The sequence below is a fragment of the Vigna unguiculata genome, chromosome 1 (assembly GCF_037176805.1).
Source record: "Vigna unguiculata cultivar grain cowpea cultivar isolate G323 ecotype 2 chromosome 1, ASM3717680v1, whole genome shotgun sequence".
NCBI lineage: Eukaryota > Viridiplantae > Streptophyta > Magnoliopsida > Fabales > Fabaceae > Vigna > Vigna unguiculata.
The window spans coordinates 35253561-35277151 of NC_140792.1; the positions used below are offsets into that span (position 1 = coordinate 35253561).

Consider the following 23591-nt stretch of genomic DNA (forward strand, 5'->3'; position numbering starts at 1 on the left):
ATTTTTATTTTTTCTCCAATTTTTTTGGATTCTGGACAAACCTTTCAGCACGTCAAAATGATTTCCATGAATCAAACTTTTTGAAAGGTACCGACGACCAGTCTTGGATCTGTGTGGGCTTTATTATGCTTGTATCGTGGTCAAGGCTAAAGGTATGAAAGCAAATGTGGATAGTAAAAACTCAAAAGATGTGATGGTATTTTGGAACAATGATCTTTGAATAATGCTGCATCATAAATTCATTTGCCTTTTATGTGTTCACCATTTCTCCTTTTTTTTCTAAACATAGATTCTCTTATTTTTGTTTCTTCTTGATGTAACCAAATCATCATCATCATCATCATTTTTTTTTTCTTTCTCAAAATTTTTGATTCTGATGGATTTTTTTTTTATTGGTGAACCGTCTGTCAAACAAAAGTGCAAACCATCAATGTGAGGTGACCCTTGTTCAAGGTAATTTGAAAGAAAAAAAAAATTGCTCTTTTAAGTCTCAAAGGGGTAACAAAAAATCACATTTTGCGTTTTATGATAAAGAAACATGGCCACACATCATTTCCAAAACACGATTATTTTCTCCTTCAAGAAGTTTCAACTCAGGAAAAAACTTTGGTTCATGTTACAGTTTGTCCCTTGCTTTTATTCTTGTTTTTTTTTTGCCTAAACCACCCTTTCAGGTTTTCAGTCTAGCAGACATTTTTTTTTTTATTTTCATGCTAAGAGATTTGCTCGCAGTCTACCCAGGCTGGTGTTCCCCTTTTATGCTGATCCTCCATGAAATTCAAAATGTAGGCTTTATGGTGGAAATGTAATGAAAAAAAAGGATGAGTTTGAAAATCTCATGTTATGCAGATTAGACAAACGCTTCAAAAGATATGATATCAAACTTCATCTATTCATTCAACCTACTGATTTGACCAAAGCATGTTTTGTCCCTTTTTTGTTTTTTTTTTTTGCCAAAAATGCCTTTTTTGGTTTTCAGTCTAGCGAACTTTATTTCTTCTTCTCTCATTTTCCTTTTTTTTTTGTCTCAATGGATTCAAGAACCACCCAACAAGTGTAGACAAGGATAAACTTAGAAAATCTACCAACTCTAAGGGTTTATGTTTATCAACTTGGGTAATGTCAATGTTGATAGGGCAAATCCTTCATTGTAGGGAAGCCGAAGGATGGACTGTTTCAAACCATGTGCACACGAACGTCTCAAAAGAAAAAGTCAAGTCGTTATTCTTGATTAAACATTTGACTCCAGAAAAGCATGACACCCCATTATTTTTTTCAAGAAGTGAATTTGATGATTTGCGAGAAAAACAAGTGACTCAAAATGTAACAACCTTTTTTATTTCCTTCCTATCTTTTGCAGAGCCTGTTTATTCATATGAGGTGAGATGCATGATATGGATTAAAAAAAAGTATGTACATGCCACTATGACTAAAAACAACAATTGCAACGCAAGTTTGTGCCCAAGAGGCACTTACTCACTTGTATGTCGATGCGATTAAAGAGTACCATGCATGATATGCAACTAATTGAAGAAAACCTACATGAGATGTAATGCATGCGTCTCAAGAGGCATTTATTCCCATGATATGATGACGAAACGTGATACAATTATTTAGAAACATCATGTATGATGTGCAGAGTGATATAATGAAATGCATGAATGCGGAGTGGCATAATAAAATGTATGTTTATGCCTCAAGAGGCGCTTATTTTCATAGATGTGATGTATGATATAAAAATGCTATGCGTGATTGTGCCTCAATAGGCACTTATTCACATGCACCCAAAAGGTAAGGATTAAAGCAAGCAATCTTCCTTTGTGCCTTAACAGAGGTTTAGCGCCTAATAGATTTAAAGTAAAGTACATGCGCTCACCGGGATGGTTCCCTAAACTTAAGGATCAAGGTCACTAGAGTTATGGCCCACTTCATGATATTTCCCACAACAGTTGGTATACAACAAGGAGTGAGAGTACTAAGGAAACAAGCAAACTCTAGCTGGGGTTCTCACAATGACCACTTGGGAAGTTCATCCACTGTGGCACTGCTACACAATCCCCTCTAATTCTAAGTTAGACAGACCCGGGTATAGGGCCCCACTCATGATATGCACAATGTGTGTGTGTAAAGGGAGAAAATGCATGCCCAAACCCACCTGCAAAACAATCAGAAAATTTCCCAGGCAGATATATAACAAAATAAGGAAAACAATTCACACCAAAATATTCCAAGAGATAGACATATACAAATGCGGATAGAGACAAGAATATACAAACAAAAATAATGGGGAAAGAAAACATCAAGGAAAACCATATCAAGTTCGCATATTTAATTAAATGGCTTGACTCTCTAACTTCCCCAGTGGAGTCGCCATCTGTCGCAACCGGAATCGCGACGGGACGACGAACCGAAAAAAGAAAACGGGTTTGAAAAAGATTTGGAGTCGCCACCATAATTATTCTGGAAAACTATGGAAAACCATAAAGATAAGACAAGTCTGCGAAAAATTAGATTTTTGGATCCGGGAGTCGGTTACGTGTAGGGAAGGTATTACCACCCTACAACGTCCGCCCGAAGGCGGTACCTTTAATTAAATATGCAAAGTTGATGTGATTTTCAAAATGTTATTTTTCCCCCAAAATAATAAGACAAAAATGCTAAAAAGAAACAAAATATATTTTTTAGTTTTTTTGGGCCCGACAAGGATTGACCTTGGTCCTACGTATTCTCATTAAAAATGAGAAATCAAAGTTACGTATTTCTTTAGAGAAACGATTTGGAAAACAATTGAGAAAATGATTTGATTTTTTGGAGGTGAACCTGACAAGGACTAGCCTTGCTCCTACGTATCTCACGGTGGAGAATCAAGGATCACGTAGTTCTTAAAAAGACTTTTGTTTGAAAATGTTGATGTTTTTATATTTTGAAAATTTTATATATTTTTTTGTATTTTTTTGAATTACTTGAATTCCCTTCCTCCCGTGGTTTCTCTGTTTCTGATTGGAGGTATGCGACCGGGAAAACGCGAGAGTTTGGCGTACTGTGTGAGATTGGTTGGTTCGTGGTAAAGAGTTGGGTTGCGTGAGTTGGGGGTGTTGATGATGAATGTGGAATGAGGGTGTGAATGAAGTGTGTTTTTCTGTTCTAGGGAGGAGAATGGAGTATTGTGTGTTTGTTGTGGTGATCGGTAATGGAGATAAGCGTGAGTTGGAAGGGTGTGACGGTAGTGAAAGCTTGGTGATGGAAGAGTGTTATGATGTTTCTCGGGTGCTATGGAGCTTGTTTTGGGTAATGAAAAATGTGTTAATGGTAATGAAAGTGAGGATTCGTGATGATGATCAATAAGAATGGTGGGTTATCAGGTCATCTTTGGTGGCTGGGAATTGGTTTTTTTAGATGGAGGAATGCGGTGGAGGTTCTTGATGATGGGGAATGGAATGATGAAGATGAACTATCTATGGAGAGTCCCCGGAATACGATAGTATGATTTGGCCAAAAAAAGCAGTGTTGGAAGAATTGGAGAGAAAAGAGGTCCCCTCTCAAACCCATGGATTTTGGTCCTTTTTGGTGTATCTCTGTGGGGTTGGACATGAATCTTCTCCCCCCAAATGATTCAAAACAAACCACCTTTTAAGACATCCTGGAGAAATGGCGGTTGTTTCTTACCACTGGTTGCTTCTTATCTTTTTTTCCGCTGCAATTGGGTTGCTTCTTACCATTTCTTTTTACTGTAATGTTGGGTCACTTCATCCTTTTTCAATCACCCCAAACAGACACTTTTTTTCCATTTTTGTGTAACCATCAACAGCTCTTAAAATTGGTACAGAGACCATATTCAAATAAGGACAAGCTATTTTGTTCAAGCCCAATCACTTTAAACTCTACCACCTTTATTTCTCCTTTTTGTTTTGTTTTCTTTTTTCTTTCCCTTTTTTTTTTTAAAAAAAACTGTTTGAGAATGAGAGAAAAAAAGAAGAAAAAAAAGAAAAAAAGAAAAAAAAGAAAGAAAAGGAAAATAAAAATAAATAAAAAAACGGAAAAGAGAAATAAAAATAAAATAAAACAAAGTAAAGGTAAAAATAAAAGGATACGGTGGAATAAAGTGAAAATAAAATCAAAGAATAATAAAAAAAAGGTAAAAACGAAATAAAATAAAATATATAAATATATTTACTCTTAAATTAATAGTATATTAATTAAATTTTTTTTTGTTGCCGGACGAAATTGGGTGTTTACATCGTGTGGATCTTCCAAGGTTCTTATGACCACCAAATTACCATGGGAAAGAAAGATGCATAATCAATAAACAGATACAATAAACGAGCCATCTTCATTACTACAATGAGACATTCCATGGTTATGCACAACACTATCTAAATAATTTCAGTATTAGAAACCTGTGGAAGAGTGAAAAAACAGAATTGAAGGTATGGTTATGCCTCCAGATAATGACCCTTGTATGCTACTAATAACTCCTCTGCATTTTCTCTGAACTGTGATATATACTTGTCCAAGAACATCTCCTCAGACAAGCACAACACATGAATATAACTGGGGACTTTCTTGCAGATATTTTTTGATTTCAACAGTTGGAAGACTTTATATCGAGGAAGCACGCGATCCTCCATGTTGTACATTAAAATCTTAGGCTGGTGAATAAGGACTGACTTGGGCAGCATAACTGTATGCAAGAAGAATTTCATTCCAACTTTCAACTTCTTCTCTGATGTTCTAAACAAAGTCGGGGTTCTCTTGAACATTTGCAGGCCCTCATCCTTCGAAAAACCAAAACAATTAATTAGTTTCAACTTTCTCTCAAATGTTTTATCGCTCAAACAACTTAATGTATGAATTGCATGGACAAGCATTCTTGAATTTTCACGGAAACCCAAGTCTACAGCTCGAGAAACATTGTTTTCAATAGTAGACCGCTGTGCAACGAAAAGCCTTGGATGAAGTTTGAGTAGCAATGAAAGATGAGTCCCAAGAATGCCACAACTCTCCAAGAAGACGACATTCTCCATAATTCTTTTGTACTTTGGGAGTATCCAGCCACATCTGTGCAAAACAAGAATAAAATCTTTCTGGTCGTAGACAATTTTCCTAATAGCTTCAACTGAGGGGACCAATGTTTTCTTCAAGCTATGAGTCAAAATGGAGGGATTCTTTGAAATGAAGCTGCATAACTCGTAACCCTGGAATCCAGACATCTGAAAGAGCTGAATTTTGGGTCTCAAGATTTTCTCAACGTTTGTAAACAGTATCTGGGGTCTTTGACGAATCAGGGAGAGAATCTGGCTTTGGGAAAAGCCTATTTGTTTGAAGAAAGTGAGCACTGATAAGGGGTTTTGAGGGAATCTGCACCCTGAAACACGTTTGGAGACATAAAGGGATTGGGTTCTGGAGAACTGCAAGTCGGAATTCAGGTAATCAATTATTGAAGTGGTTTCGTTGAAGTGTAGGCAACGGCTTTTGGTTGAGAAAATTGCTTAAATTTGTTCGCCACAACTTAGCCACCCAGCTTTCGTTAGGCAATTGATAACTCCAATAAAAAAAAAAAACATTCTTAGAGAAACTAAACCAAATTCGAAAGCTTACTTTAACATAATCCGCGTGTCCAGGGCAGTCCACATGCGCATAATGTCGTTTTGCAGTCTCATACTCCACATGAGCCTGAAAACCGAAATATAGAGCAAGCATACATATCAACAGAAAACAACACAATCGATTGCAAGACCAAAAGAGTGCGATTCCATACCGTTGCAATGGTGATTCCTCTCTTCTTCTCTTCAGGAGCCTTGTCAATTTCATCAAAGGCCACAGCCTTAGCCTTCCCTTCATCCGCAAGCACCTGATCAAACCTAATTGAGTAATAAACACCAAAACATCCACCTCAACACACATTTAAACAAAGAGTGAATCAAGACCTTGGTGATTGCCGCAGTTAGCGTGGTCTTCCCATGATCCACGTGTCCAATAGTTCCGACATTAACGTGAGGCTTCCTGCAAAGTCAAACAATAAGATGAACAAAACAAGTAAAAGACATACTAATAACGATTACTGTTACTTGTATATTTTAAATTTTGCGACGAAAAAGAGAAAGCGAGAGTGTTACGTTCTGGTGAAAGTTGCCATGGATCTCCACCATGGATTGGAATTGAAAGAATAGAAGGAGGTGGAGGTGGAGTCACTGGGAGTAGAGAGAGAAGAACGAGATACGGAAGAGTGGATTTGAGAGGCTAAGGGGAAGAGGCGGCGAGAAGTGGAAGAGGAGTGTCTGAGAAGAAGAGTGGCCATTGAAGAAGTGATGAGGAGAATGAAAAGCCCTAACTATGGAGTGCAGAGGCGAGGGTTTTAGGAGAAGGAAGACAAAAGCGAAGAGCAGTGAGTACGAAGAGCGAGGGTTTTAGAATGGGCGCCCGACACCGACCCGTCATATTCGTGCGGCCCAATTCGAGCACTCTCATAATGTTTCGGAGCACATACATACTTCTTTTTACGTTGTCTATTTCGAATTTGAAGTCACCAAACGTTGGCAGCCCTAATCAAGATAATCCCCAAATCTGATTCTCAAGGGTTTCGAAGAACCCTAAATCCCCAATTTCTTTAACCTTTCGTCTCTCGCTTGGATTTCAAACCCTTCTTCTTCATTGAGCACGGCCAAATCACGATGAAGAAGACTGAACCCTTTCTTGAAGTTGCGTTCTCGTCGACGGTGGGTTGCTTCGCGGGGTTCTGTCTGGTCTGGTTTTTTGCAGGTACCGTGGTGGCTGTCGCATTGGCGCAATCGACATCGATTTCTGTCACGGTGGCCTGCGATTCTGTTTGGAACGGAGGTGGAGGATTCTCGCAATGTAGGTGTGTTCGCGTCTGGTTTCGCGTCTTCTCCGGGCAGCTTTTTTCGTCGCAGGTGGCTGCGTGGTGGCCGGCGCCGCAGTGATGGGGATTTCGCGTCAGAAAGTGCCCTCGTCGTCGATCTAATTCGCAGTGGTTCTGCAACGCGTGGCTTCGTCAACGTGTGGTGGTTCGTCGTGGCAGCCTGGTTTCGCGAGACATCTGCTGGCTCTGGTTTCGTCGCAGCGGAGGTGGCTCGCAACATCGACCTGGTTGTGTTCGCGTAGGTGGCTCGCGACGGCGGCGATCTGGTTCGGGACGGCGGCTTCGCAAGCGGCAATTTGATTTTCCAGGCCCTTTTTTTGGCCGTCAATGGCTGTGGTTTGCTCTAAAGTGTGCCGACAGAGATTCCGTTTAGGGGTTAGTTCATGCGCGTGGGAGAAGATAAAAACCTGATAAAATTTTTGTATTAAAATAAATACCTATAAATATTTAGTTTCAGTATAAATAAAATATTCAATGTTTTGGTAGTTTAATATTTTTTGTGAGTAAATTAAATCAAGAAGTTAACAAAATATTCAAGTTTAATACTTTTTGCAGTTAATGATCATAGTTAGTGAAAAATGTTAAACATCAGTGTTTATGTATATCATGCGAATATTGGTTGTTCCAAAAGAAAATTAATATTTGGTCAGATTACATACATGTGATGGTAAAATGTGATAATTAGAAGGTTTTGTTTTGGTTGATGATAAATCAATCCAAAAATGAATAAGATGGGTTTGTTGTTTGACATACTTTATTATTAATGTTTAGTCGTTACAACAAAATATTCTTAGTAGTTAATATTATTTATATTGTTGTCCAAAGAATATTGATGATGCATTAGATGTTTTGAGATGTGTTAAACCATTATTTAAATATATTTATAATTATTTATTTTTATGATGTGACATGGTGTTTTACTTTTTTAATAATATTTGCTTTATTAGGAGTTAGTCACTTTTGTGGTTTATGTTTTATGTTTAAGTTTGTGTATGCCTACATTGTATTTATGCTTTCATAAACTAGCATGTTTGTCTCCTAAATTATTAAGCTTTCCAAGTTTATGCAAGGATCAAATGTGTTGGATTGATAGAAGACCAAGGAAGAAACAACAAAACCCTAAGTTCAGCCCTGCACCTAGAGTTAAGCAACATTCGGGTTTGGCTGGATTCAGCCCAACCGGATTAATCGAGGATATGGGTAATTTCGGACATCACACAAACGTAAGCCAACCCACACTTCACCGGAAGAAGACAACACCTTTGTGTGATAGGAAAGCGCAACACCTTCCAATGAGCACGAGGAATGAGCAAATTCTGAAGAAAAGATGGAAGTTGTAGATAAAAGGTGAAGAGGTCGGGGGAAGAGAATATTATTTTTTTTATTCTTAAAGACATCATTTGTCCCAAGTTTCGTTTCTCTTTCTTCGATTTGGTCATATTTTTATGAAGGACAATGATATTTTGACAATTTTCTCTTATAATCTGATGTGACTTTTTTTATGTGTTAAAATATCATTTTATTTTTTTAAGTTAAAAAAATATTAATTTGTATAAATTATGATCAATTTGATTATTTTTTGTGACGACATTTAAATTGTTAATCAAAAGTGAACAACGACAATCATATGTCATTTCGTTATTTTTTTATTTTTTTAATTTTTTAAAAAATTTTAAAAAATTGTTCACATCCAAGTCAACATTATGACACATGACAGTGTCATATGTCAAGCAAGTGTCATTACCACATACAAAGTCAGTATTATTGTCACATTTATATTTAATTCATACAAATTTTCGTTAATTTTATTCAAACAAATTGAATTGAATTGTCTTTTATTCTAACAAACTAAACTGAATTTAGTGAACCGAACAACGATATGAACCAACTGTTATGAACCAAACATTTTTTCTAATTACACTTTTGAATCAAACTATATTAATTTTAATTTGGACTATACTATTTTAACCGAATTGTACTATATCAATATTGTTCATAAAGTGTTTTTAAAAATGATAATATTAATTTCAATTCACTGTCGTGCTAAATTTAATTGTATAGTCAAAGTGATTAACAATACGAAGCAAAACTATTACATTTTATAAATTGTTTTCTACTTTTAATTTGTTTCATGTTTTCAAAGATTCGTATGAAAGTCAATTTCTCGAAGGAATTGGCTCAAAATAACAAATCCAACCAGCAAAGTATATGTTCAAATGAATCGAGAACAAAAAGCTATACACAAAAAACAAAAACAAGAATAGTTATTTTCACCATCATATAAAATAAAAATCATATTAAAACGAGATAATAATTTTGTAAATTAAAAGGAAAAAAGAAAATATAATAGAAAAATACAGGTAAATATAGATTTAAGTTATATAAAATAAATATTAAATATGTTTGTACACCTAACACAATTTTTTGCATGATCAAGGTTCTAGTTAGAAGCTTTAACCTTTATTTATCTATTAATATATATATATATATATATATATATATATCCGAATTCAATTTTAACCATTTTTTCTAATATATAATATTATAAATAATCCATAGTTCAATATAAGTTGATACATTATATCAAGTTTTAATTTGTAATTTAATAAATTATAATATTTTTGTTGATATTGATATTTATTACATATTTTTTGTATCATACATATTAATATGTATGATAAGAAAATATACAATAAAAATTAACATCAACAAAAATATTATAAATTATTAAATCTTGAAGTCTACCAAAATAATAGTGCAAAAATATGAGCACTTAAGTTTTGTAGGAACATGTCTAAAACTAAATCTTAGAAGTACAAGATAGAGATTGTCCATCATCAAGCAACTTCCCATCATTAAATTTTTCTTTTTTCTTTCACCATGATATTTCCATCAACCAATGGAGAGTTTAAAATAGAAATTGAATCATCCAATCAACCATTAGGCTCCCTTCAATTGAAGTCAAAGTATACTAATAAAGATTGATAAGGAGTAAAAGATGCAAAGAGAACATTGTCCTTTAAAAGTTTCTTAAAAAACAAATTTAATTGAAAAGTATCACAACATTAAAATCGAAAATATTTTATTGCTTACAAAAGAGCAACAATACGTAACTATTTTATATGATTTCATCGACAAAAGCAAATGATTTTAAGCAAAGAAACAATTATATACATTCGTTTAAAAATTCAAAAGAGGAAATACCGACTAAAAGTATAAAACTCCTATCTATACATTCGTTTAAAAAATAAGAAAAGAAAATTAGAGTTGACTCAAAATGAAAAAAGTTGAATATAAAGCATCTATACTAAACAAACAAGTAAAACCTATATTACATAAATTATCTTTTAATTTATTTATTCATTTTATTTATACTTATCACAAGTTAATGCATTTTCATAAAAAAAATAAAATAAAGAGAAAAATGGTCAGTTTTTGAACCAGAATAACCCTGTCCTAATATATAATTTTTTCTACCTCGAACAGAATTATTTCTCATAAAATATACCTAAAATTTACCAAAAGATACCATTTAACTAAATAAGTTAAACCAGACACGAATTAATTCATTTATCTAAAACTTTAAATTAAGTCAATAAGATAAAAATCACTTCAAATATTTTCTGTCGGAGCAAGAAGAAAAAAACATTTGTAACAGAAAAAAAGAAGTATGTATGTGCTCCGAAACATTATGAGAGTGCTCGAATTGGGCCGCACGAATATGACGGGTCGGTGTCGGGCGCCCATTCTAAAACCCTCGCTCTTCGTACTCACTGCTCTTCACTTTTGTCTTCCTTCTCCTAAAACCCTCGCCTCTGCACTCCATAGTTAGGGCTTTTCATTCTCCTCATCACTTCTTCAATGGCCACTCTTCTTCTCAGACACTCCTCTTCCACTTCTCGCCGCCTCTTCCCCTTAGCCTCTCAAATCCACTCTTCCGTATCTCGTTCTTCTCTCTCTACTCCCAGTGACTCCACCTCCACCTCCTTCTATTCTTTCAATTCCAATCCATGGTGGAGATCCATGGCAACTTTCACCAGAACGTAACACTCTCGCTTTCTCTTTTTCGTCGCAAAATTTAAAATATACAAGTAACAGTAATCGTTATTAGTATGTCTTTTACTTGTTTTGTTCATCTTATTGTTTGACTTTGCAGGAAGCCTCACGTTAATGTCGGAACTATTGGACACGTGGATCATGGGAAGACCACGCTAACTGCGGCAATCACCAAGGTCTTGATTCACTCTTTGTTTAAATGTGTGTTGAGGTGGATGTTTTGGTGTTTATTACTCAATTAGGTTTGATCAGGTGCTTGCGGATGAAGGGAAGGCTAAGGCTGTGGCCTTTGATGAAATTGACAAGGCTCCTGAAGAGAAGAAGAGAGGAATCACCATTGCAACGGTATGGAATCGCACTCTTTTGGTCTTGCAATCGATTGTGTTGTTTTCTGTTGATATGTATGCTTGCTCTATATTTCGGTTTTCAGGCTCATGTGGAGTATGAGACTGCAAAACGACATTATGCGCATGTGGACTGCCCTGGACACGCGGATTATGTTAAAGTAAGCTTTCGAATTTGGTTTAGTTTCTCTAAGAATGTTTTTTTTTTTATTTTATTGGAGTTATCAATTGCCTAACGAAAGCTGGGTGGCTAAGTTGTGGCGAACAAATTTAAGCAATTTTACCTTGTATAATAGTTAATTGTGGAATTTAGCATATTTTGGTGCTTGTGTAGCCTGACCTTCTTTTCAAAATGAGATGGAAAATTTATACTAGGAATTTGGAAGTAGGTTAGTTTGTAACAAAATATATTTTATAGGTATTGATTACACTGTATATTGGCAACAACTGCATTTGTCAGATTCCTATTTTCCATGAATGCTGGTGGGTTTAGCATTCCAGCTTGCCTTGATGTACTTACTAGATGGTTTATCTAATGGTTTTATTTAGTTTAAATAATAAATTAATTCTTGTTCACTGTATGCTTTATAATTGTCTTTTTTTTTTCAGAATATGATTACGGGAGCTGCCCAGATGGATGGTGGTATACTTGTTGTATCTGCACCTGATGGACCAATGCCTCAAACCAAGGAGCACATTCTTCTTGCTCGCCAAGTAGGTATTCTACTGATGTGGTTTGTATATATATACCTAGAACGTCTACACCTTTCTCCTTACTTCTAGATTGACATATTTTATCTTTAAATGTATTATGCAGGTTGGTGTGCCATCTCTTGTTTGCTTTCTAAATAAAGTTGATGCTGTTGATGATCCAGAGTTGTTAGAGCTTGTAGAAATGGAGTTACGTGGTAGGGTGTTTCTCTAAGGCTTCTCTTCTCCTGTCCATGCTCAGAAAATGAATAAACCTGCTTAAGTTTCTGTAGTCTTTGTGTTTGCTAAAATGTGTTTTTATGATAATTTTTTTGCAGAGCTACTGAGCTTCTACAAGTTCCCTGGGGATGAAATCCCGATCATTAGAGGTTCAGCGTTGTCTGCTTTACAGGGTACAAATGACGAGATTGAAAGACAGGCCATTCTAAAATTAATGGATGCTGTAGATGCATACATTCCTGACCCTGTTCGCCAACTTGACAAGCCCTTCCTAATGCCAATTGAAGATGTGTTCTCAATTCAGGTAAAAGGACCTGAACTTTATTTTTTGGGTTAATTTTTGAAGAAAGCAGATTCATTGAAGTAAAGATGGTCTCAGTTATAAAATTGTTACAATTTGTAATGTAAGTCTTGTGTTTTTATCATGTTCTATCACTTTCCATCTGCTCCAGTATAAACACCGTTTAGGTAACGGCACTGTTTAAGAAGTAATATTTATTACTATTCTGTTTATGTTAAAATTGCTTTAAATTCCTTATATGCTCCTTCAGTTCACTCAAACTACAGCAATTATTGATGTGCTTAACATCATAAGCAGATGGGATTATGAACACTGGAGCATATGTGGAATAGATGTTTATAATACTGGTCATCTTTGTAACTGTGGTCACTTTAACAAATTCTTTCTTGTTCTTCTAAATCTAGTTAGGTGAAGGATAAAATTTCAAAATCTTAAATTTCAAATTCTTAATTCGGTCTAGGGTTTTTGAAGAATAAAAAAGGAAAGGAGGTAGCATTTGTTACGGCCTTGCTCTTTGTAATGATATGACGCAGTGGTAATTTAAATCTTAACATAGTGCTTTAAAAACTGTTGTCTCATATAATTGTTTTTTTTTCCCTTAAAGAGAATATCAAAATTTCTATTTTCAACACTTAGTTCTCTCAAAATCTGCATTTGTTTCATTACATATATTGGATTGTATGGACATAAATAAATATGGGGGCAATGGTTTCCATCATTTCAGCTGCTTTATATTTTTCATTTGTGATGAAGGGACGTGGAACAGTTGCCACTGGCCGTGTTGAACAAGGCGTCATTAAAGTCGGTGAAGAAGTAGAGGTGTTGGGTCTAATGCAGGTATGTATGTTCATTGAGTCATTTCCTATATATAGCTGCCCTCTGATCCTTTCTGTTAATCTGCAGTTGTTGTTTTCTTTTGCTTCTATATAATTTTCATTTGCCACTGACTGATGATTAGGGGTTTGTTCTTGATGAGCATTAGTTGATTTCTCTATCAGAGCTTTTGGTAAATTCCTTTATAATGGTGGTCCTAAAACCGAGTTTTCCTTGGTAGGGTGGTCCTCTGAAAACAACAGTAACTGGAGTTGAGATGTTCAAGAAGATTTTGGATCAAGGACAAGTAAGTGACTGTTATCTTCATGCAAAAGGGCTATAGCTATATTTTCATAGAGCATATGTTAAACTAATATGGATTGTACACGTATTGTTAGGCTGGTGACAATGTTGGTCTTCTTCTCCGTGGTCTGAAGCGTGAAGATATTCAACGTGGTCAGGTGGGTTGCAGAGATCAAGTTTTTCCTTTTTTGTTAGACATTGTAGCCGTCGCATGCAAGAGAACGACATATATAATCTGTGTCTGTTCTAGTAAAATTGTTGAGTTTTGAATTCAAATTACTAAATTTGAGCTGCCACTTTCCTTGTGCTGCTGCCTTCTATTGGAAGGTGATTGCAAAGCCAGGTTCTGTAAAAACATACAAGAAATTTGAGGCAGAGATATATGTACTCACAAAGGATGAGGGTGGCCGACACACCGCTTTCTTCTCTAACTACAGACCCCAGTTTTACTTGAGGACAGCTGATATCACTGGAAAAGTAGAGTTGCCTGAAAATGTTAAGATGGTTATGCCCGGAGACAACGTTACTGCTGTGTTTGAATTGATTTCAGCAGTTCCACTTGAAGCAGGTAAGTACTACTTCGTTAGTGAACTAAATTGAACCATCATAACCGATTTGTATTTATCCGTATGTTGAATATTCTTGTACACTTCATGCTGGAAAGTGGAAACTTTGCTTTACTGCTTGCAATTGATTTTACAGGACAAAGATTTGCCTTGAGAGAAGGCGGCAGAACAGTTGGTGCAGGTGTGGTGTCAAAAGTACTGAGCTAGTACCGTTCTCTGTGACTCAAGTTTTAGTCTACACATCTGCAAAAAGGGGTTGCAAGCCCTGAGACCTGACTATCTATCCTGAAAAATACAAACCATGTGCCAAACAATTATTATTTAGCGGTTGTGTTGGATGAAATTCAGTAAATTGAGTAAAATTTAGAGAAGTTAATCTTCAATGTTCATTTTTGTAGTGCATAATTTTCAATATGCCTTGATCACTGCAGACTTTTTCTGCTTTATGAAAAATAATGTGTATCTTGTGTACCAACAGTCCGAGCCATTGATTTTGGTTTTTACAAATCTTTTGTTTTTATCAACGATGCTCATATTGGTTTTGAACCTCTATTGTTGATGGCATATATATTGATTTGAGATGAATGAATAGGTTGAAATATCATTTGTTAGCTGTAATGATGGCTTGTATATCTCTAATTGGGAATTAGGAATATGTTTATCTATCATACTATTAATCTTCTATTTGCTTTTGTTGTAAAAGTAACTGAGTGGCTGAAACGTAATAATTGAATAATAAACACCACCAGTTTAAACAATGGTACTCATATATAACAAATTAATTTTTAATGATTAAGGTCAAATTATTCTATTTAGAACCACCTTCGCTTGGCGTATTCTCCTTTCTCTTTTTAAAGTTGATCAAATAGTCTACTCATACTTTATAATAAGCTTTTTAAAATGCTTTTTCTCTAGGGTCAGACAGTAAACTTCTATTTTTTTACTTTTTTAATGTGTTAAAACGTAATATATATATATATGGTTTTAATCCTTTCAAGCCTGATATGCTCGGTGGGGGTCTTGTTTAAATCAAATTTTAGTCTTTTCTGTGAAAAGATCTATTAATGCGAAAGCTTGTGACCCTCGTTATAGAAAAATTTGTTGGTCTATTTAAAATTTTAATATAAAAAGGTCTTTAAACAAATTAACATATTATGTCTAATAAAGAAACTATGACATACTATTAATAAGACAAGTTAACTCGGACTTAGGCAAAGCATAGCTAAACTAAAGCTATTTCTACTTATAGGAGTGTCTTGATGTATTTCACACGAGTTTTTAATTGAAAATGAAAAAAAAATGTCACTAATTTTATTCACAAAAATGCAATTAGAAAATTTATATTTGTTTTATAAAAAACTTTTGCGGATAAAAAACTGTTTGGATAGTTTGACTATACGCAAAGATGTAAACATAATTCAACTGTTTTCCTAATATATATCTATTTAAAAAAAAAGTTACTTTGTAAAGTAAATAAAATAACTATTGAAACTATTTGTAAAAAATGAACAAATTATGGTAGTTAAAGAGAGATTTAGTAAGTTTTTTGTCCCCTTAAAGCTCTTCAACCTTATATCCATGCACGACCCAGACAAAGCTCTTCAACCTTATATCCATGCACGACCCGGACAGGCTGAATTGACCTGGTGACTCAGATGGACCGTACCACACAATCCGTACGAATCGAGCAGGTCCAATGTCCAAACAGACCAGGAGGGTTCAAAGACCCAGTTAGATCAGGTCGGCCCAACAATTCGGACGAATCTTACCCAACGAACTGTACGGACTGAACAGGCCCGAGATCCTGATGTGCCGAACCAACTCGACGAACTGGACAGACTGAGTCGTGTTAGTCTTAAAGACACAAGTTTTAGAAAATTCAATTTAAATTTCATTTATGAAAAATAGATTCTAGATTTTGATCTAAATATTTGAAATGGATTTAAATCTTGATCCAAAAATTTAGATCTGAATTTAAAAAAAAAATCCAAACTAGTTTTGTTGAAGAAATGAATTTGAGTTGAAAATCTAATCCAATTATTTAAATTTAAAATAATTATTTGAATTTAAAATAGATGTGGATTGGATCGTTAAAAATCCGATCCATGCCCACCCTTAATCCTTTGCATGCTAAAACTTGTAAAATGTGTTGGATGGTGACAACAAACTGAATATTATGCCCCCAGAGAACAAATTCTTTCCGTTCTATTTTTCTTTTTAACTTTTATCTGCTCCTTTTCTATTCACATGATAAATAAAATAAGAACAATTATTAAATTTTATTTTTAACCAAAGTATTCAGTTCAACATCATGCTAATTTTAACGGTGAAAATAGAGCAGTCATTTTATTTAATTCCATTGCAAAATTCTATATTACAAGCTGCAAAATACTAAGGAATACTTCTTGGGTTAATTGCAAGTAGGAAAATAACAACAGATTGTTGATCAGCATAGTACCTTGAAGATCTCATTGTAAAAGTAACTGCAACATTTGTTCTTTAACAGTCTGGTTTGCTTCACCAATGCCATCACTGTAGACATCCAATTAGCCATTTATTCACTTCATCAAACTAGTCTTGGGAGATGCCACTCAAGCAAATCTCAGCATCACCACTGCTAGCAATGCTGCAGCAGTATAGTAAATATCTCTAATGCTCTCATCCAGCTTCTGCATCATTTTCTCTTCTTTCAAACCCAACTTTCCAGTGTTCTTGCTGATGCTCAAAATTGTGACCCTGAGCTTATTTACTGCCCCAGAAAGACAAACCAACCCCAATCCAAACCCAGTGTTGAAAAAGTTAGAAGCACAGAAGGTAGCCCTTCCACAAGCTATGTTACCCATTACAGATAGCAGAAAAGCAAGGCCAGTTCCAGCAATACCGGCAGCAAACTGTGTCAGAAGATCAAAAAGCTCAGAGCTAGATTTCTTCAGGGAGAGAATTGCTGTCCTGCCACGCTGCTTCTTGTCCACCATCAGGGACAGAAGGGTCTCACATGCATATGAATAGTTTTTGTACTGATCCCTGTCCCTGCCTACTTTCTTCTTCTTTATTGGAGATGGCTTCACTTTCACTTTCTCAGGGCTGCAGACAAGAGAGAAGCATTAATGTTAAATACTTCTTCAGCAAGAAACTACAATAGAGGTATTGTATTATTTAGTATGCAGCCCAACAATTGAACATGATCAAATTTATCCACAACCATGTATAAAGTCAATATTAAAAGAAACTATAGAAGATGATAACCTTTTCTCATCAGGCAATTTTTAAAAAAAAATGATCAGATGGATTGTTCTGATGTTCTTAGAAGTTGAAAAATAAATAGAGAAAGCAGTGATGCATATGTTTAGAGCCATTACAAAAAGCAGTCTTAAATGTTGACAACAGAGCAGGATAGTAATGTCTCAATGGTTTCAAGTACCACCTAAGATTTACTACTGCAACCACGTTCTTCTTGATTTTTTTCTCTCAATCCTACTTAGGCACATACAAGTTTGATTAATCAAATTAGGGTACATAATTCACAATATAGAAACAGTCTAATGCTCAGCGATTTAAAAGATAAACAAGGGTGCTGGAAGATGAATACAGGCTATTTTTACAATTCAACGTTGGAGCATATCCCGGCCAGAAAACAGGTCAACAAGATCAAGAAAAGTATATGCTGCATACCTCTTTAATGGAGCAGTCAAAGTGGATTGATTCTTCAATGTGGAGGGATGACTTCTCTCTAATTCATTGATATTCACCCTGTCCATATGGAATATCATCAAATAGACCGTTAAATTTTGTGTCTTGAAATATATACGTCCTTTCTATTACAGAAGAACTGATAACACCATAATTGAAAAATCAATTGAAGCAAGGAAATACATGTTAAACAGTTGATTTAAACTAAATTAGGTTAACTCCCATTCAAGTATTCATATTTTCCATGGCCAAAGACAGGGAATCCCCTCCATCCATTGCTGAGATTGAAGTGCGAGGAATTGTCAGTGTCCACAACTCACAGCAAATTCAAGTACACGCTAGTTTATTTTATTTTAAAGTGCTACGATATGTTCATAGAGTTCCTCCCCAACAAATCTAAGATGGCCTACAAACAAATGCTTTCTTCAAGATTAGAACTTTGACCCTCCCAATTACATTTATATGACACTTCATAAATTTATTGCAATGTATAACACATATAAAGAAATAAAGTCACCATATTTGGAGTGATAAATGGAGGTTTATTGACACAATAATCAACTTTCTAGATATCACAAAGAAAAAGGGTAAAGGTATATGTTGGTTACATAATACTTCTTGTCAACTTGGTCACCATGCAAAAAGGTTTTCAATTTAATATCTATACGGACAATTATTTTCAATATCGTGCCTGTTGTCTGTTATTTGTAATAGTGTGAGATTGACATGAGCAACACTGTATAGAGAGACCAAATTCAAAATGGTTGTCACATGAGGGTCAAAGATATAATATTCCCAGTCCCTTTTGACATATTTTTAATTTGACGACCATAATCCGGTACATAATGAAACTTTGATCAACAGTATTATAATAGCAATAGACTGCAAGAATCAGATTAGAAATAATTGTCACATAACCAGTGATAGAATATTTTTTGGTTCCTACATACGACACTTATAATTTGATACCTATACTTCAAAATGTTATTACTTAAACTAACAGCACTATAATAGCAATAGCCTGCAAAGAACAAATTAAAAAAAATAAAATTGTACACATAGGAACTAAATAGAAAACTCACATAGAGGGATCAAATTAAAAAGAAAAATACATGTATGACGAGACAAGTGTACACTTAAGTTTAATCTAAATAGTAGTGATTATGGGCAATTTTACATGTAAAATTTGCTCAATCATGAACTCAATTTTTAACTTCTTGTGATAAATATAATAATAATACAATTGAGCCACATGGATGAGATTTGCAAAGACTCTGGTCTGGTGGGTACATAAAACCTAAAAGGATAGAAAAGAGACAGATCATTTGCAAACATGCTTTGGTAAAACTGTTATTTAGATGTTGAATTCTGACTAATGCAGAGTGGTTGATGCTCATCCAAAGATCAACATAATTTATAAAGAAATTTATATTATCACTTTTATAAAAGATAAGTGAATTCGTAAGCATATAAAATAGTCCTTCAGATGACTGGACAATCAGAATCTGTTTAAACAAGTCAATATGGTCAAAATATTTATACCAATTGAAGTGTGGAACAAGCATAAATTGCTTTTCACCCTTTTGTGTGTTTTTTGATAAGTATGACTCAGCAACTACAGAGACAAGATCTTTCAACTCAATTGCAGTACCCATAAATGTGATTTGACCATCTGGATGAACCGTGATCTTAGAAGAAAGGGCTGAAGCTTGAACAAAATGCAGTAAAGGCTTCTGAATGATGAATTTATTAGTTGGATAGATAAGGGATGACAATGGTTGCTGAGATTCACTAGTGCCTGGCAACTGCAATTTCATCAACTTCGATAACAAAGATAGATTTGCTCCATCTATCCCTGCTTCAGCAGTCTCAGACATTAGCAAATTTATAATTTTATCACGCTTAGTGCATTGTTCAACAATTCCAAAGCCAAAAAGGACTGCGTTTGAGCAGTTTGCTGCAACCAAAGACAAATAACGATATTCAGAAGTCAGAATAAGCACAAAAATTTACTACCATAAATCATCTCAGCCATTCATCTCAAAAATAAGAAAAGATGCAACCAAATATCTTAGGCAAGTTCGTAATAAATAACATCTTAGAGCAGGCCAACCTTCAATGGTTACTCTAAATCATTGGTCATAGGATTTAATATCTTGCCACCTTTAAGGATCCAATAAGGGACTTGAGTCCCACATTAGAAGTATGGGATTCCAATGGGGGATTTATAGGGCTTTCTGTTCTACAACAACCATAGCTAGCTTCTTTTGGTGTGGTTCTTCCAAGGTTCTTATCACCACTAAATTAACATGGCAAAGAAAGATGCATAATCAATAAACAAAGACAAAAAAGGAGCCATCCTCATTTCTACAATGAGACTTTCGATGGAATTTTGCATGAAGACACAAAGCAATCAGAGAACATTGAAATTCAAAAGGTATTTACATAAAATAGAATTTAAGTAGAGTAACTAGCTAAATGTGACATTTACACATAATTAGTTTCAGAGGAGATAGAATCACTAATGAACATGCAGTACAAAGTCAGTAGGGGTGTATCTGTTACTTGAAGTTTTCAAATATTCAACACTACTACCAACATGCATGATGGGAACTATCAAACAGTAATCTAACGTCATAGGTAAAGTTAACCACAAAATGGACCTTTTTCATCAATAAGCACGGGACTTTGAACTGAGAAGTCAACATTAATAACCTCATTGTAATCAACCCATTCATTTTGGAATTTCCTTGACTCCTCACATGGGCTTTGCTTGAGAAAAGGAGACTCATATCTAACCAGGTCTACTTTTGCTACTGGAGAAGGAAAGGATATTTGGTAGCCCTGTCTTGAAAAACAAACTAAAAAATATAAGAAACTAAATTAAGCATGCACAACACTGTCAAAATAATATCAGTTTTGGTTGTGGGGAAACTTTGTTATCATAGGGGAACAATTCACAGTTAAGAAATCTACAAAATCAGACAGATGAAATGCGAGATTATCGTGTAACCTTCAAATCATCATAATTCATTTACTAAAATAGCTTATACTTAAATTTAGAAATGAAAAATGAACCCTCCCTCCTCCACAGATAGCCCTAATGAGTTACGAATACGAATGATTAAAAGGTAGGATGATCTCTTATTCTATTCCTTTCATCATAAGGTATATATAAATTGCAGAATAATCTATACCCTTTATAAATTACCTAAAACGAAAAACTAATCCCCATTGCCAATGTCACATACGCACAATCCCTCACTGAAAACTTTAATCAACATACCCATTTTACAGTAAAACACCATTCCATTCATTAACACTGCGAAAAAACATAAAAACCACAACTTGTTAATGTTACCTTCATGTTGGTGCCCGGCAAACCCAGTTGTGGGTGTAAGACAAGGCCAGTTGGGTAACCATGAGATGCCATCAAACAGAGACTCTGCACCATTTTTGAAAGAAACCCGGCTTAATAAACGATTTTCTGTAGCCAAAAGCTCCCTCCTTTCGTGCCCTCACTCATGCACTCATGCTCTTATCTCTTCCCGCACCTCAAATCCTGAGTATTTTCCACAAACCTCAAAAAATAATTAGGTTTTTATTGCGATCCATCAGCTCAACAAAAAAAAAAATTGCTGGATCCAGAAACTTCCAAAATGGAAAAACTAATGGTACTCACCGGCTTGATAGTCAACGTTCGAATTTCCATTAAAGACAGAAAGAAATTAGTTTGTGGTCGGCTTCATACTGTATAAGTACATTAATACTAAGTTTATTACTTTATTAATGCATAGCATGTGTTGGGACCAAGAAAATATATTAAATAAATACTTTATTTTATAAAATAAAATACTCACATTTTATGTGTTGAAGTGGACGCGACATATTTGGCTAAGAAGATATCAATATCATTGTCAAAACATAATAAATACATAAGCTTTTGACAGAATCTGTGGTTAAAAGTTATAATAAATACATTAGAGTTTAAGAGTATAAGAAAATAGTATATAGCTTAATTATAATGTGCTAACAATAGCTGTTTTAGCATTTTGAATCTAATTATGACCGATTCAAAAGTCAGATTTTTTTTTTTTATAATGTTACTTGTAAAGTTGTGTGTAAAATATTTTTACTTTTTAATTAATAGTGTAAAATATTTTAATACATTAATAATGAATTCAATATCAAAATGTTTCGATTGAAAAAAGCCCTTCGTGTATGACAATGACATTTTTTAATTTTTATAGTGTACTACGAATGAAGGCTAACATTTAAGTTTTTCAGCTCATAAATAGTCCTAAAGCGACGTAATTTTTTTATATTGAAATTTGTTAAAAATTAAATCATGATAAAATATTTTAATTATTAAAATTATTTTATTATATAAATAATTTTATATTATTATAAAAGTACATATCGTATATATTAATTATAAATAAAATATAATACAAAATTTCTTTTATTTGTTTTCTTTATATGGTATATATACAACTAGAAGGTATTGATTATCATGACACTTCTTTTACTTACGGCTAAAATGGGATGCTTTTTATTAGCTTTGGCTGCTGCTCAATATTGGTCTCTTCATCAGTTTGATGTCCATAACGCTTTTTTTCATGGTGATCTTTCTGAAAAAATCTGTGTCCCTTCTTCCAGGTTTTCAGTGTCCGGGAGAGAATCTTGTGTGTCGCCTCAACAAGTCCTTATTATATGGATTAAAACAAGTTTCTCGTAAATAGTTTTCCAAATTCTCTACAAATATTTAGGTTGTTCAAAGACAATTCATTTACAACTTTGTTGATTTATGTCGATGATATTCTCATAACTGGTAATGACCCTATTGCAATATCTAGTCTTAAATAATTCCTACACAATCATTTTCGGATTAAAGAGTTGAGTGCTCTTAAGTTTTACCTAGGTATTGAGGTCTCTCGTTTTAAAAAAGGTACTTTCATATCACAAAGGAAATACACTTTGGAAATTATCAAAGATGATGGGTATATTGGAGTTAAGCCCGTGGATTTTTCCATGGAACAAAATACAAAGCTTTTCGATGAAGGGGAATTATTAAAGGACCCGTCAGTATATAGGCAAGTTGTTTGTCGCTTAATTTATTTGACAATTACTCGTCCTGATATCACTTACACATACTAAGCAGAGTCATGCATGGTACATGCAAGCCTCGTATGAAACCTGCAATGCGCGAGCTACGATATTTGAAGAATAATCCAGGTCAAGGTCTATTTTTTCTTCACAAAACTATTTATCTTTGTGCGTTTTCTGTGATTCAGATTGGAATCCTCCCTCATCTCTTGGCGAACAACGGATATTGCATCCTAAACCGGCATTGTTGTATTGTGTCGATAAAGTTGTCTTACACATTACAACTAACCCATTATTTCATGAAAGAACTAGACACATAGAGACAAATTGTCACTTCATTCATGATAAGATTCAAATGTTTCAGTTGAAACAAAATATGTACCTTAACTTGCTGATGTGTTCACTAAACTATTGAGAAAAGAAGTTAGAACCACCTTCGCTTGGCGTATTCTCCTTTCTCTTTTTAAAGTTGATCAAATACTCATACTTTATAATAAGCTTTTTAAAATGCTTTTTCTCTAGGGTCAGACAGTAAACTTCTATTTTTTTACTTTTTTAATGTGTTAAAACGTAATATATATATATATATATATATATATATA

The 23591-nt window shown here is 34.4% G+C and overlaps 3 protein-coding genes, 1 long non-coding RNA gene and 1 pseudogene across 5 annotated transcripts; 2 read left to right on the plus strand and 3 right to left on the minus strand.

The window, feature by feature from the left end:
* Positions 1 to 4433: 4433 nt before the first annotated feature.
* Positions 4434 to 5210, minus strand: LOC146888899 (uncharacterized). The gene has a single exon (XM_085666670.1). It carries the CDS (start codon positions 5208 to 5210, stop codon positions 4434 to 4436), a length of 777 nt encoding a protein of 258 aa, XP_085522796.1.
* A 346-nt stretch (positions 5211 to 5556) lies between these two features.
* Positions 5557 to 6003, minus strand: LOC146888900 (uncharacterized). The gene is made up of 3 exons (XR_014993271.1): positions 5928 to 6003; positions 5759 to 5851; positions 5557 to 5673 (listed from the first exon to the last, which is right to left on the minus strand). It is a non-coding gene; the product is annotated as an uncharacterized LOC146888900 (long non-coding RNA).
* Positions 6004 to 10741: 4738 nt separating this feature from the next.
* LOC146888901 (elongation factor Tu, mitochondrial-like) lies at positions 10742 to 12547 on the plus strand. Its single transcript, XM_085666675.1, has 7 exons — positions 10742 to 10923; positions 11037 to 11112; positions 11189 to 11281; positions 11367 to 11441; positions 11890 to 11994; positions 12098 to 12188; positions 12309 to 12547. The coding sequence occupies exons 1-7, from the start codon at positions 10742 to 10744 to the stop codon at positions 12545 to 12547; spliced, it is 861 nt and encodes a 286-aa protein (XP_085522801.1).
* A 1175-nt stretch (positions 12548 to 13722) lies between these two features.
* On the plus strand, positions 13723 to 14739 carry LOC146888902 (elongation factor Tu, mitochondrial pseudogene; annotated as a pseudogene). Its single transcript, XR_014984614.1, has 3 exons — positions 13723 to 13785; positions 13955 to 14195; positions 14330 to 14739. The product of XR_014984614.1 is annotated as an elongation factor Tu, mitochondrial pseudogene (transcript).
* Positions 14740 to 16453: 1714 nt separating this feature from the next.
* Positions 16454 to 21720, minus strand: LOC146888903 (uncharacterized). Its single transcript, XM_085672183.1, has 6 exons — positions 21566 to 21720; positions 21245 to 21445; positions 20547 to 20727; positions 19426 to 19840; positions 17866 to 17943; positions 16454 to 17277 (listed from the first exon to the last, which is right to left on the minus strand). Exons 2-6 carry the CDS (start codon positions 21335 to 21337, stop codon positions 16785 to 16787), a joined length of 1260 nt encoding a protein of 419 aa, XP_085528309.1. The 5' UTR covers positions 21338 to 21445; positions 21566 to 21720; the 3' UTR covers positions 16454 to 16784.
* Positions 21721 to 23591: the final 1871 nt, after the last annotated feature.

Coding starts and splice junctions, on each gene's coding strand:
- LOC146888901 (XM_085666675.1), top strand. CDS start 10,742: ATGGCCACTCTTCTTCTCAGACACTCCTCTTCCACTTCTCGCCGCCTC. Junction 11,113..11,188: donor TAACTGCGGCAATCACCAAG/GTCTTGATTCAC, acceptor AGGTTTGATCAG/GTGCTTGCGGATGAAGGGAA. Junction 11,442..11,889: donor GACACGCGGATTATGTTAAA/GTAAGCTTTCGA, acceptor TTTTTTTTTCAG/AATATGATTACGGGAGCTGC.
- LOC146888903 (XM_085672183.1), bottom strand. CDS start 21,337: ATGGTGCAGAGTCTCTGTTTGATGGCATCTCATGGTTACCCAACTGGC. Junction 17,944..19,425: donor CTTGTTCCACACTTCAATTG/GTATAAATATTT, acceptor CCATATGGACAG/GGTGAATATCAATGAATTAG. Junction 17,278..17,865: donor TTGACTGCTCCATTAAAGAG/GTATGCAGCATA, acceptor TCTTGTCTGCAG/CCCTGAGAAAGTGAAAGTGA.
- LOC146888899 (XM_085666670.1), bottom strand. CDS start 5,210: ATGTCTGGATTCCAGGGTTACGAGTTATGCAGCTTCATTTCAAAGAAT.